Genomic DNA, 14,477 nt, shown 5'->3' on the forward strand with positions numbered 1-14,477 from the left:
CACATTTCTTTTTAAAAATATATACATTTTTTTCAATATATAAATTTTTTTTAAATAATTTTTTTTCAGAATGCGTCAGGTTATGAAAATAAAGGCTTATTAAGAAATCTGAAAGTTGTCAGGGTATAATAAATATTTCAAAGACATGCACAATTCGGAGAAAGGCGAAAAAGAAATATAGAAAATAAATTAAAAATAAATAAAAATATTTATATATAAATAAATTTAAAATATAAAAAAAAATAAATAAATAAGTAAATAAATGAATAAATAATAAAATGAAATCAAGAACTAAACTCAAAGAACACAAGAGTTTAAAAAATAATTATGTTAATAATAAATATATATATAAAATAATAAAATAAAAGCTATATATATATATATTATTGTCTTATATTAAAAATCTAAGCTATATAGAATAAATGTATGCTAAATCTAAAAGTAAATTTTAATAATAAACTACCTTGGCTATTAGCAACATAATAATACCTGAATAATTCTCACCTCTGAAAAGCAAATACCTTGGTATATTGCCATCAAGAACAAAAGAATATAAAAGCTTCTTTATTCAAGCAGAAGAGAACATTTTATAGCGTGTTCTGCGCGAGCTGTTAAGCTGCTAAAAATTTGTAAAAACAATTTATAGACTTAAGAACTGTGTTAATATTCATAAAGACAGTGCTGGGACTACTGGAACAGTAGTCGTTCGAGGGCTACGTTTTTATGGCCCCGGCCTAAGCCAAATGGAAATCGTTGTCTATGAGGCACGAAATCAATAACAATTTTTCACAACTTTCAAGAAAAACTTCTTCACACCCAACTACAACAACAACAACAACACGAATATCAACCATGAACAAGCGACTGCCTTTTATAATGTCACACAAAGGAGTCTTAAATGATATTTATGCTGGCATTTATGTGGAAACCACAAAAAATGCCATGAAGCTAGAGAATCAGAAGAAAGCCGATAGGTTCAACATGCGTGTAAATAAATGCGAATACCCTATGGAGTCTCCCTCGACTAAGCCTTTCGAGTGACGCGTAAATTAAATAATTTCTTTGTCCGCTGCACATCAAACACAAATTTACATAAGATACAAAAATTCTGAGCTCCGTCTCGTCAGCGGGAAGCCTTTAGCTGCGCCCTTTGATTACCATATTGAAAGAGAAATAGCATGAACCGCAGACTGTGTGACGCGACCTATTGAACTGACGCTCAGCTCAGCTCCGCTCCGCTCAGCTGCAGCTCGAAGGTAATTTAAATTTCATTGGACTCCACTTGGGCTGGCCCGAGGTCCCGAAAATACTTAAGTGAATGCTAATGGCAATCGCAGCCCAAGCCAAATGGCACCTGCCCCTGGGCCAATGCAGGACAATGCATGTGCATTTCAAATGGGTTCGCTTTTTCGGCTCCTGCACTCACTTTGATTTCCAATTAAATGTTAATGCCAAGTCCAGGCGCAACTCTTTGGGGTCTGTGTGTTTACCTTAAGTCTCTGATTGTTCAGACAATAAGACGACGCTCTGAACCGGAGCGGAAATGTGACGACCATTTAAATGCTAAGCAGCGCCCTCTAGTGTTCGCTCGCATAAATTAAACTTAAATGTGCACTAGACGATTTCCGGCGCCCATATAGATAACACACTCTCTTGTCTCGTGTGTCGGTCATTCAAATAGATTTGATTTTCTCCAATTTTCTATTTCGTATCTTAAGTCAAATGCTGTGTTTTCTATATTGAAATGTTTTGTTTGTTTATTTTTATGACAAAATATTTGTTAAGCTGTATTTCTTTTTTCGAGTTGATGTGATTTTCTGATGCATAAAATATTGAAAAATAATAATTGCATTTTGATTATTATATATTATAATTTTTTTATATAGTCAAATATAAAAAAAAAAGTTTTTTAAAATATATTTTTGTATAATAATAAATTAGGTATTTACTAACATTTTTTGATATAGAAAAAAAAATAAAATTCTAATATGCTAATAGTTAATATTAAATAATTTATTGTTAAGTAATTTAGCAGAACTTTACAAACAATGAATATATTATAATTATTATTAATAATTTAATTAGTAGTAGCATAAAGAAATTTTCCTGCTCTTACTTGGCCAACAGTAAATCGCATCTCGTATTCCGTTCTTCCAAGCTTCCCTGCCCATCTCCATAATTGTTCTATGCAAACAGCATTAAAGCTGGCTTGGCTTGATGGGCAGCTATTTGGATATGCGTAATGTGCTGCTCGCATATCCATTGCCGGCTCAACTCCACAGCCTGAAGCCTGTTGATTTTCCAGAGAATGGTTGACATTTATCGAGAAGGCCCAGCTGCTTGGACTCTCATAGCGAGAGTACAGAGGAGAATGCCAACAACTCGGTAGTTCCAAAACAAAAGTTGGCTTAAATTAATGCCCAGAGCCGGGCTATCAGCTGCCTGTCGCCGTGTGACACATCAAAATAATCCCGACAGCTTAATTATGTACGGTTTAATGTGCGGCTCATTGCCAGGAACAAACAATGGCCAAACGGCTGGCACATCCTTTGCTACACTTTGTGTTTTGTACATGAGAGGCACTCATTCCCTCTCCCTCTCTCTGCGTGTGTGTGTGTGTGAAAGGATTTATGCAAAAATATAAGGCTGCCACCCGCACCGCACCGCACCCGGGATAACTGGGCAGAGCATCCAAAATATGCAGGCGACGCGGTTTTTATGAATTTTTTCCATAACGCCTCGCTGAGTGGTTTAAGCGGCGGTCCGTCGGCATGTGAATTTCGAGGTAATTATTTGCAAACAAACCAAAAAAAAAAAAGAAAAGGAAACGAAAAAATTGTAGAGAAAATACAGAAAAAAGCCGTCAGCACATGGCAATAATTTTCCGGCTGGGCTTCAACTTTTTAATGAGAAAAAATATGAGAGAGTGAGGGTGAAATGAAATAACATGGAACAAAAAAAACCCAGAGAGATATGCTGAAGAGAAATGTAAATAATTCTTATCACTTAAATGAAAGGCAACTGTCAAATATCACACCCCAGTTGGAACCGCAGCGAAACGGGTGTGGAAACTAACACCTCGGGCGTTTGTGCAAACGTCGCTTATCTGTTGCCCAGCCCAGGATTCAGCCCCGTTCCAGCATCATCAATCAGTGTGCGTAGGAGCAGGATGTTGCTTATCATATAATATATATATATATATATTCGAGTTTAAATATTTAAATATATATCATCAAGACGCACCGCAGCCTTGAAAGCGAAAGCCCGACGCGCGACATGTGTTTAGAGCCGTCTGTTGTTTTCCTGTCTGCCCACTCGTTGTAGGTGTTGTACAAATGTTTGTCGGAGATTTTCGTTTCTTCTCTTGTCTTCCACTGTTTTGGTTAGTTGATCTATGACAAACATTACAAGTTTTCCACTGCAGCGATTCGGGCTAATCCCAGGCGATAATTTTCCCGCGAGACGCGAGTGAAATAATAATAGCCTGACATTGACATTGCGCAGCCAGCGATAAGTTTCAAGTAACACATGCCGGTAATGATTCCGCCTGATGCTGATGAATGTGCGGAGTGAGCAACTTTAACAGGCACGCGTGATATATACATATGTATGTGTGTATGTAGATGCCCCTGAAATTGTGGGTTAGCAGTAAGTGAGCCCCAGAGGGTGTGGCTGCAGCTTCAGCTAATATCATATCAGATAAGCATATTACATCACTGGGGATTGTGGGTGTTTCCGACATGGGATCAGGCTTAAGAGTCAGCTGAATGCTTGAGGTGCAGCGAGCAGCAATGAGCCATGTAAGACACTAATGAAAAGTCAATGAGAAGTAAGAGATAATAATTTAAAAAGAAAAACAATTCAACAATATCCATTGAAAGTACTGAAAATAAAAATAAAATAAATAAATAAAAGTAAATAAATAAATTAAAATTAATAAAAAAAAAAAAAATCATTCAACAATGCCAATATATCTATTGAAAGTATTAAAAAATAATTAAATAGATTAAAATTAAAAAAAAAAAAAAGATAAAGTAAAAATATCCATTGAAAGTATTAATATATAAATTTAAAAAAAAATAAATTAATTTATAAAATAATTTAAAAAAAAAATTAACAATAGAAATATTTACATATTTGAAAGTATTTCAAAATAAATACTTAAAATACTTTTAAAAATATAAGACACTCTATTTTATATATATGCAATAATGGGATCTATGGGACCAGCAGCTATTGGAATATATTTAGTATATTTATATATACCCTATTATATAATTTATTAAGACTTCTTTCCTTCTGTAAATTTTTATTATTTTGTATTATTTTTTTTTTTTTTTTTTTTTTGTATAAGATTTTAATTACCATGCCACATGCATTTCTATAAAAATGAAATGATTACTATAGTACATTTTTATTCAAGCTTTGTCCTAGCTAATTTCTAGCCAACTTCAAGCCCACTGCTAGCTTCTTTCTAGCTGTCATCGAGCTTTCTTTTATCTATTCTAGAGCTCAATGCCAGCTTCTTTTCAGCTGCCGTCTAGCTTTCTTCCAGCTAACTACTATCCTCCTTCTAGTTCTATTTTTTTCTTATTTGCACTATATAAATTTCGTTTCCAGAACTTACCATAGGAGGTCCCATTCTCTAAACAAATTTTCATCTAACTTCATTCCATGCAATCATTTTTTATTAAAACATCTTTGACAGACTCGACAATGTGTTCCCATCGTTCCACCCTTAACACATTTCTTATAAATAGATGTCGTTGTTTTTATATTCGTCTACACCCTCGACATTAATATGAACATAATTTATAAGAAATCTGTTAAAGTCTTATTAACGCGATGCTCTCGCTGCAACTGTAGCGCCGCCATCTGGCATCAGCTGCTTAACAAATTGAGATCTCTCGCCGCTCCTTTGTAGTGGTAGTGGTAGTAGTACTAGCTGTTGGGCTGCATATGCTTGCAGATGAGTTGGCACCTTCTCGTAAACCGCATCGCGACAGGAACATAAATAAACGAAATGAAAAGCGCAGCGAATGTGGCGCAGCTGTGGCCATGGGCGAGGGCAGTCGAGCAATTTGCAATGCCCAGGGCTACGCCCCCTTCTAGACTCGCTGTTGAATTTTATTGCACAATCAGGGAGCAAGTGTTGCACTGCCGGCGCCTCAAATATGAAGGGCACTGTCAATGCCACTCCCACTTCTCACACACACACGAATGGATGTCTATAAGCCCGCACCACAAATCGAATTGGAATCGGTATGATCGCCCACCTTTTCCCAAAAATGTGCGGCACTTCACACCCGGTCCACAAATAGTCAAGAGTTTGCTCAGAGATCAGACGAATCAAGGGAATGACTGTGCCTAATGCGCCAGCACTTGAGCCCTGTTTGCTCAAGTTCCAGCTGATGATGACTCTGCGCCTTGCCCTTGCTTGTCTGGCTGCTCGCAACAGATATAAATTAAGAATTTTAATGCGGAGAAAAAACAAAGGGACCTGAAACTTCATGCTTAATCAAAATGTGTTGTAGGCTCGTCGCGGCGATCCTTTTGAACTGCCGGCAGCCACTGTAATATTTAAACCAGATCAGTTCCATGCCGCCGCCGACGTCGTCGTAGCTGGGAAATAGCCATTGAATAAGGCCTGGAACCAGTTTGTTCTAGGGAAATATACCACAGCTTTGCTAATGAAAGGCAAACGAATGAAATTTTAACGAGCCCACATAAGCCAGAGGATTTAGGCATGCATTCGTCTACCTCTCTTTGACTTGCCTGCGCCGAGGATCTCAGGATCTAAGGACCTCAGCACCGCAGCACCCAGGACCTCCTGGGTTGTTTGTCCCTAAAAGGTGATAACGCCGCCGTTTTGTATGCCCATCCTTTCTTTTTTCTTTTCTTTCAGCATCTACCGAATTTACAATTTATGTCGATTATTAACATCCTTTTAGCGAATGCCTCTGAGAGTCTTCTTTAGGCTTCAACTCTGTTCACGCCTTATAGAATGGGTTTGCAATTTCCAAAGAGTGCAGCGACAGTAGCTGACGGTAGTTGAGCAAATCCTCTTAGAAAGTGCGTGAAAGTCCATGTGAAACCCATTTCCGGCTTGATGATTCTTTACTAACTGGGAATTTTATAGACTTTAATCTTTATAGTAAAAAATTGAGATTTGCTGCTTGCTCAATTGGAAGGAATTAGCTACGGGCAGTTGCTACGTATTATATTTATGTATTATGTAATATGGTATGGTATATTATTATTAATGTATTTGCTCTATAAAGAATTTATCAACTAAAAAATATACAAAAAAAATAATAATAAAATAAAATAAAATAAATGAATAAAAATGAAAAAATTAAAAAATAAAATATAATAAAATATAATAATAACAATAATAATATTAATAATATTAATATGAATAATAAGTAAATAAAATCATAATACCATTAATACTAACAATATAGCAACCAATAATTGGAATATTCCCTCAAACAAGCTGCATAATATAGATTAAGAACTATAATATATAAGAACTATATATCATTCCATAATAAATCATTCAAAATATGTAAATTATGCAAAGTTAACCCCAGAGAATTTTGGTCTTTTAAACCCCAAAGACCTTCAAGCAAATAAAAAGTACTGAAAAATTAAAAACCTAAAAAGACATATTCAAGCTGAGTGAATGTGAAAAGTCAAAGCAATAAGTTGAATATATACATATATGTATGTATGCATGTGTGTGTGTATGTGTGTGTGCTAGTCAAATAGAGATGAATATGAATGAAGAGCGAGGGCAGCCAAAGAAAGGCGTAGACAAATGTTTGCGTGTGCTTAGAAAATGCGCTGAAGTATGCGCAGCCAGGTAACTGAATGCCAATGACAAATTTATGTATAAACTTTAGCGCTAAAGTGCCACTAACTAACCCATGCAAACACACACACACATACATACACACACACGTACACACACATACAATGTCGAGTGCAATGGCACGACGAGGCGCCTGGGCGTATGCTTTATGAATAGAGCATACAAAGTGCAATTCTATGAATAGAGAGGATGCCCCCAGAGAGTGTGTGAGAGAGAGGGAGAATGGGAGAGAGAGAGAGAGACGGGATGTGTTGAGCTTGCCTCAGGCTCGCCTGAGCACTTACAATAAGCACTCCCGCGTTGATTATTATTAAAGGCGTCCATTTCAAAAGAGCGGAGGCGCCTCCGACGACAATGTCAATGTGCTGGGGCTCTGCTCTGCCCGACTCTGCCCGGCTCTGCTCTGCTCGGCTGTGGCGCGCAGCTTTTAATGATTTATTTGAGAAAATTTACACGTGAGCGCCAGCTCAAAAACAAACAGAAGATGAATGGAACCCGTACACACACACACACACATGTGTAGGTATTCATGAATATGGAGCTGAGGCACGGGCTGAGATGGGAGCATATTTTGGATAGAAGAGATACAGTGAGCTACAAAAGCGGCTGCCTGTATTAAGTTGCCAGACCATGAAATTCTTTGGCACGTACGTAGCGCCAATTTTGCATAGCTTTTTTGCATAAACAAAAGAACAGGTGAGAAGCATGTGAGACGCATACACACACACACACACACAGCTGCCCACATATACATATACATATATGTGTATATATATCCATGTCTGCGTATTATTTCAGTTACAATTCGCGCTTTCTCATATTCTTTTAACGATTTATCATGCGAAAATTGTCTGCTCGCCACTTTGCATATAGATGTATGTATGTATGTATGTGTGTATGCGCAACGTGGGCTATTATTATTTAACGCTCGCCTTTCTTTCTGGCACTTCCTATTATTATTTTCGGTGGCTCCGGGCACTACGTAAATTTAGTCACGTTGTTTAAATACGGTAATAATAAAGTGCAGCACAAAATTATGCAAAAATATCATCAGATTTCGCGGCCCTATGATGACAATGGGCATACGCCAGGTGGAGTGGAGGGGAGGGGAGGGGATGCGGGAGCGGCAGGTGTTTCCCACTGATGCGCTGCACTGATACAACTTAATCAGCGAGACGTTAAGTGTGCATATGTATGTGTATATTATACGCAATTAATTATGCCATATCGGCAAGTGAACATCTTTGAATTCGAATTAGCATGAAAACAAACATCTCGATAAGCTGCGTAATTTAATGACTGCAATCAAAAGTTCCAATGGGAAAATGAGTTTGATGAACCGTTAAAGATAGCCATCTATAAATGGGCTGCAGTAAAACAAATCACAAAAAACAAACACAAACACAAGTAGTCACAGGTTGAATATATACATCCGTGCGATATTTTATGGTTTAATGTTAGTTATAAAGTTCTGAACATATTTCCAGATATTTCCTACGATAGCTAATGACTTAATCAAGATTAATGCAAGGCGAATCATTACGCCTTTTAAGCATCAGCTCTAAAGTTATTCATGAAATATTCTCAGTTTTACAATAATTTTTAATGTAACCTTAAGACTTGGACTCATTTGATTGCCGGCCTGGCCACATAATTAGTATATGAGCAGAGAGTCAGTTGTGGGCTGGCCATAACTAACGTGTCGAGTCCATAAACTAGTGCAGATAATTTGTATGTAGAACGAATGGATGGCTGGCAGTACTGCCTCGTCTCAAGACCCGACCTCGACCTACAGCTATTTGTTACATTTTCAGCTCTGGCCCACAAAAATTATTGCCAAAAGAGCAAACAAAAGCCCAGCAACTGGCAACCGGCAACTGGCAACGAGACGGGCACCTACTTTCGCCAGCAGGCAAATAAAAGGTGTTACCAAAAATAGCCATGCACCCATATAAAGCAGGCACTGAGCAGACAGCAAAAAGTTCCACTTGGTCCCCCTCAGGAAAAACTCGCATATAAGGTCATAAAATAGTTGTCGCAACCTGGCGGGATAAGCATCTGACTGTGCCACAGACTCTATTCCTGTGGCAGAGCCACTCACACACACACACACACACACACACACACTGATTACTTCGTTAAGTTGCATGTTGCTACAAATTGTTTCCAAAGAAAGGCAATGGAAATAAAAATTATTGCCCCAAAACAAACTGGCAAGGGTTAAAGGTAATCACAACAACATGAAACTTGTGAAAGGTGCTTGGATTGTGGAAACTATTAAGCTACACTAAATAAATAAAAAGTAAAAAAAATAAAAATAAAAAAGTGGGAGAGATGAAGAACAAAAACAAGCAGAGCAACAAAATCTGGCTGTGATTATCTCCAGAGTAGTTTCTAGTTTATGGCGGATCCTACGAACCGCCAACTGCAGTCACATTCATTGGCCTGGGCTGGGGCATGGCGCATGGAGTGGGAGCAGGGCCGACTCCTGTCAAATATGCAGCTCTTATCATATGTTGTCATCATTCCAAATGATGCACAAGTGTACCATAGAAACTAACAAATTAAAAGCCACTCGCTGGGAACTTCATTAGAGAAAGTCACAGACGATGACCCGCAGATCCCAAGACCCCAAAGCCAGAGGCAGACGAGGCAGCCCAAGACTCTCAATGCCAGCCTCACTCAGTGCCTTTGTCTACTAATTTCTTCAGTCTCTCTCGCTCTCTCTCTCTCTCTCTCTCTCTCTCTCTCTCTCTCTCTCTCTTTTGTCTTTTCTTTAGTAGCTCTGTTGTTTTCTGTGTTTTGTCAAAGCTAATTAGTTCGTAGCAGACATTAACAATGCAACGCAGTGACGAATATATGATTGCCCTTCGAGCCAGTCACTGGCCCAACATCGACTGCATTTCAAGTGTGAAAAGCATATTTTGGTCTTTGGTAGGCAAAGTTTTTTGTAGAGTTTTTCGGGCCAAGTCATTATGGCATCGGCATTAGCATAATGTGCGTATTATGCGTATTAATTACGGCGCCGACATTTGCATTTAAACGCCTATTTGCTGCAAAGAAGCTAAGCAACAATCGGCCGGACAATCGGCCGGTGGTGGGTCTTAAGACCCAGTAGCTAATGCCAGGCCGTGAGCCCAGCTATAATTATTAAATTAAAAGACAATGCGTTTGCCCCGCTGCAAGATGCGTACGTTGTGATAGGTGGAAGAAGCGACCACCCGAGCGTAGAGAAAGAGCTGCTGATCTAGCTGCCAGATGGATATGGAGTCGACATAAAACCATAAATAGAAAACAAAAAGAGTTATTATGTACGAATTTGCATAAATTTCACGCTTGACACTGAACGCAGGCAGGCAGAGGGGCAGAGGGACAGACGGGCAGAGGGGCAGACGGTTAGAGGAAATTGTTAGAATGCTACGAATATTGTTTTCTCAGGCATCTTTTGATGTCTTGTAAATATGAAAAGTCTCAAGTACTAATTTCTTAATCACTGTTAGCCCTTCAATCTGGGTGTCCCAAAGAGGGAAGTCTTTCGTCTCGGATAATATTAAGAATCGGAATTGGTATACACAGGAATCTTAAATAATTTATTCTAGAAATCTGTATAATGATTTTTAAAGCTAAAATGATTTAGGGTAAAAAATGTTTTAAGAAGTTTGTTATTATTTTTCTCAGTAAGGAATCTAAACTTAAAAAAAAAAATAATAAAAAAAATTATATATGTTTATAAATTAGATTTCGAACCGAAAAAAATATTAATATATTTCTTGCAATTTGCTTTCATTAAGGAAAAATATTAAAATATTTCTTGCAATTTATTTTTATTAAGTTAAGTCAATTAATTGCTATGATTAATAATACGTTAAATTGTGTAATTCTTTATAAATATGGTTTTCTATCCGTCAAAATTTAAAAAAATAAATAAATAAATAAATAATTCAATTAATAAATAAATAAATAAATAAATAATTTAATTAATTAATTAATAATGAAATGATAATTAAATAAATAAATAAATATATATATATATAAAAAATAAATAAATATATTAAAAAAAAATAAATAAATAAATACACAATTCAACATATTATCAATCACAGCAATTAATTGATATATTGCAAACTTATAGAAAATTAAGCAAACTAACTAAGCTAATCTACTTTAACAGCTTAACATCCACAAATTAACATCATTTACATATATTTACTACAAAAATATAATCTCAATAATTTCTCAATACATATATATTTAATAATTTTTCCACAGTATTCAGCCCAACATATTCAGAAATTCACTGCCCAAATGATGCACATCCGAGAAGTGTGCCAATAGGGACTTTGCACAATTAGCATAGACTTGATCACAATTGGCGCCCGCATGTCCCAAACGCTCCGCCTGTAGATAATCGTTATCCGTATGCTCCGACAGCGCATCCATTGAGCTGGAAGGACTTCAAACACACACAGTTAATCAAAGCAGAGCCAACCTCACTTGCTTCTCCCCCCTCTCTCTCTCTCTCTCTCTCTCTCTGTCTACTCACGTTAGCAATATGTGCAGCAGCTCGCCCAGCAGCCCGTTGCGCTCATCAAACGGCGCTGCAGAGCTCTCACAGATGCTCTTCAAGACGCACTGCCGTCCATTGAGATTCATGCGTATTGCCATAGTCTCGAAACTTTTGTAGATGGCCCAGCGATAGCCACTCAGAGCATGTGAGGTCTCCTCCATGAGGCTCGGGGGTATGCCCAGCTCCTGGTCGGTTTTCTGCATCGTCTGCTGGAAGAGGGTGGCATTATCCGAGAGCTGTCGCTCGGTTATGCCGTGCACATCCTTCACGCGCAATTGCTTGGCTCGATTGGGCAAATAGTACTGCGCCTTGAACACATACCCCGTGGTAATTGACTCGATATTCAGATCGTCCACGGGTATGCCAAAGCCCGCTATGAACTGCCGAGTAAATGATTAACAACCTGATGACTCGCTTCAACTGCTGCTTACCGACCTTAAGTCTGGCTGGATGGGAGCTGGGATAGATGAGGGGCAACCAGCGCGCTTTGCGCACCAGCAAATCGCTTTCATCGTGCAGCTCAGAGGAGAAGTTCTGATTGTAAGCAGCAGCCACAGTCAAATAAAACAATATCAAATGCAAAAGGATCATTATTATCTATAAAGATAGCCCCGAAATTCAGTCCGCACAGTTTCAGCTTTGACACTCGACTAGAATCAATGGAAAAGAAAGTAACTTACTTTCTATTCAATCGAAAACAAGTGACGAAAAGGAAAACGAAAGTGCCAAATGATAGTGGAAAGAAATTGCTACAAAAACAAATCAAGTTTCGTTGAAGCTTTGCAACACTAGACACAATATTTTGGACGCCAGTGTGTGCTCATTTCAGTTACATATATAAGTTTATGAATGTGTGAGTTTTCCTATAAGAGTAGACATCGCGTTCTATTAATTAGCGCCTAAACAGACTCAAAAGATTTCATAAAGTACACTGAGCAAAAATATTGGGTTTTGTAATATGTGAAGCCTTCTGTTCTTTTTTTCTAGAATTTTTAATGAATTTCTTAGGAAGTCTATTAGTCTATTTTAGACTGCTAAGTTATAAATACAAAATTATGTTAATTGAATTAATACTCATATATGATATAGCATATCATATATGATATATCATATATGTCTTATGATCTATACAAATTTGAACGTCCCTTGGTTTCACTTTAATGGTTTTATTGTCTAAAATATGAAACTATCTAGATTATCACGCAGCTCGCTAAAGTGTTGCAACAAGCTGCGTTGGCACTCCTTAAAGACTCGATCGCATCCAGCGCCTGACTGACCCACCTTCTCGGCGTAGTAATACTCATTATCCGCATGCTCCGACAACTTATCCACCGAAGCCGAGGGCCTGTAAATAAACGGAGGCGTGAGCCCATATCACAGACCACATTAATCCAAAGCTCTCTCTACTCACGTTAGCAATATGTGGAGCAGCTCTGCTAGAAGTCCATTGCTGAAGTGAAATGGTTCCTCGGCCACCTCGCAAATGCTTTTCAGCACGCAAATTCGTCCCTGGTAGCCCAGCCTTTTGGCCAGTCCTTCCAGGCCCTTATATACCGTCCAGCGATAACTGCTGAGCACTTTGTTAGTTCTGGAGAAGAGCTTCTTGGTGCTCTTGCCCAGGTCATCGACGCCGGCCAGAAAGTTCTCTAGCATGGGTCGATGACGACGTGCGCCCACCGAGCCCAGCGTGGGCACCTGATTAATGGGCAAGGCGGTGGGCGTACGCAGCGCTTCCGGCGTTTCGGGCAGCCAGTACTCCGCCTTCAGCACATAGCCCGTTGTAACGGCCTCATACTCGAGATCCTCCAGCGGTATACCGATGCCACCAATGAACTAATGGCAAATGGGCTCCATTTAAGTGCACCTTCATCACGTTTTCAGCTCTCAACTCACCTGAATACGCGTGGGTGACGTTGCTGGGAAAATCAGCCACGGTATGGGTGATCTTTTGCTACGCTCGTTGCTCGATAAACTGCCATTAGTGGCAGTCTCACCTGAGCAGAAATTACTCAGTATAAACACACACAAACAAGTGCCCACGTTCAGCAATACTCTCGTTTTCATTATTCTTTATTTTATTTATATATCTATATATGTTTATATTTTAATTAAAAATCTTCCGACAAGACGCACGTTGTTAATGCTTTGCCCAGCAGCGCGTTACTGATTCCCACAGCTTATCAAAAATAAATAAATAAAAGAACAAAGATATTAAAATTCTAGCTAAAGCATTTATTAATGATACAAACCTAATAGAAGTGACTGACTTGCAGATGCCCTATAAAAGTATTGAAATGCGAAACAACTTTTATCTATGAAAAGCAAATACTTATATAGATTATGAAATTTAATAATTAAATATTTAACGATTTTTTATTAAAAAAATTGTATTCATTATAAACTCCGACTAAAAAAAGTATCAAAATATATTTGGCACTTCTACAGGGTATGTCAATCGACAAACTATATATGAAAATAAGAAGTTCTACTTTCTTGCTGCAACTTTATGGGCAAAGAGAAATGCTACAAATTCTATTAATTAGCGCCAACCAATTGACGCTTTTCACTCTGCTGAGACTGGGCTTCTGCTGCTGCATGGCCAAGTTATTCGGCCAACTCAGGCAGAAGCTGTGAAAACTTGCATATTCCAGTTAGAGCTGAGTTCTTTGCATTTCTGCCTGACTATTGAGTTATACCGAAAATTCATTCATAATTTAAAGTCTAGACAGCAAATTTTGAGTGAGAATTTCATGAATTAAATCGGCGTATTTGAGTTTTTTTTTTTTTTTCTTTAATACTAAATGAGATTTTTATAAAAAACGAATGTTAGTATAACACCATTTTTAATTTGTTAAAAATGTTAGATTAATATTAATCCCATTTATATAATTTAAACATTATTTAATATTGAATTTCTTTCTTTGTTGTTTTTTTATATATATATATTTAAAAAAAATTTTTTTTTGTATTAAATTAGATTTTTTATCTATATATTTTTTTTTTAATTTTTAATTTTAGTATACCGATTTTATGTTA

The 14,477-nt window shown here is 37.5% G+C and overlaps 2 protein-coding genes across 2 annotated transcripts; both read right to left on the reverse strand.

The window, feature by feature from the left end:
• Nucleotides 1-11,145: 11,145 nt before the first annotated feature.
• Nucleotides 11,146-12,057, reverse strand: LOC6582861. The gene is made up of 3 exons (XM_002008510.3): nt 11,877-12,057; nt 11,418-11,821; nt 11,146-11,327 (listed from the first exon to the last, which is right to left on the reverse strand). The coding sequence occupies exons 1-3, from the start codon at nt 12,030-12,032 to the stop codon at nt 11,147-11,149; spliced, it is 741 nt and encodes a 246-aa protein (XP_002008546.2). The 5' UTR covers nt 12,033-12,057; the 3' UTR covers nt 11,146.
• Nucleotides 12,058-12,528: 471 nt separating this feature from the next.
• Nucleotides 12,529-13,598, reverse strand: LOC6582862. The gene is made up of 3 exons (XM_002008511.2): nt 13,335-13,598; nt 12,853-13,274; nt 12,529-12,786 (listed from the first exon to the last, which is right to left on the reverse strand). The coding sequence occupies exons 1-3, from the start codon at nt 13,503-13,505 to the stop codon at nt 12,615-12,617; spliced, it is 765 nt and encodes a 254-aa protein (XP_002008547.1). The 5' UTR covers nt 13,506-13,598; the 3' UTR covers nt 12,529-12,614.
• Nucleotides 13,599-14,477: the final 879 nt, after the last annotated feature.

Source organism: Drosophila mojavensis, unplaced genomic scaffold (genome assembly GCF_018153725.1).
Source record: "Drosophila mojavensis isolate 15081-1352.22 unplaced genomic scaffold, ASM1815372v1 contig_74, whole genome shotgun sequence".
NCBI lineage: Eukaryota > Metazoa > Arthropoda > Insecta > Diptera > Drosophilidae > Drosophila > Drosophila mojavensis.

Bases quoted from the DNA above. Each gene is read 5' to 3' on its own strand.
- LOC6582861 (XM_002008510.3), bottom strand. From the start codon at position 12,032: ATGATCCTTTTGCATTTGATATTGTTTTATTTGACTGTGGCTGCTGCT. The intron at 11,822-11,876 runs GTCGGTAAGCAG...TTTACTCGGCAG, and splicing joins CCCATCCAGCCAGACTTAAG to TTCATAGCGGGCTTTGGCAT. The intron at 11,328-11,417 runs GTGAGTAGACAG...GTGTGTTTGAAG, and splicing joins CTGCTGCACATATTGCTAAC to TCCTTCCAGCTCAATGGATG.
- LOC6582862 (XM_002008511.2), bottom strand. From the start codon at position 13,505: ATGAAAACGAGAGTATTGCTGAACGTGGGCACTTGTTTGTGTGTGTTT. The intron at 13,275-13,334 runs GTGAGTTGAGAG...ATTTGCCATTAG, and splicing joins CGTCACCCACGCGTATTCAG to TTCATTGGTGGCATCGGTAT. The intron at 12,787-12,852 runs GTGAGTAGAGAG...GTTTATTTACAG, and splicing joins CTGCTCCACATATTGCTAAC to GCCCTCGGCTTCGGTGGATA.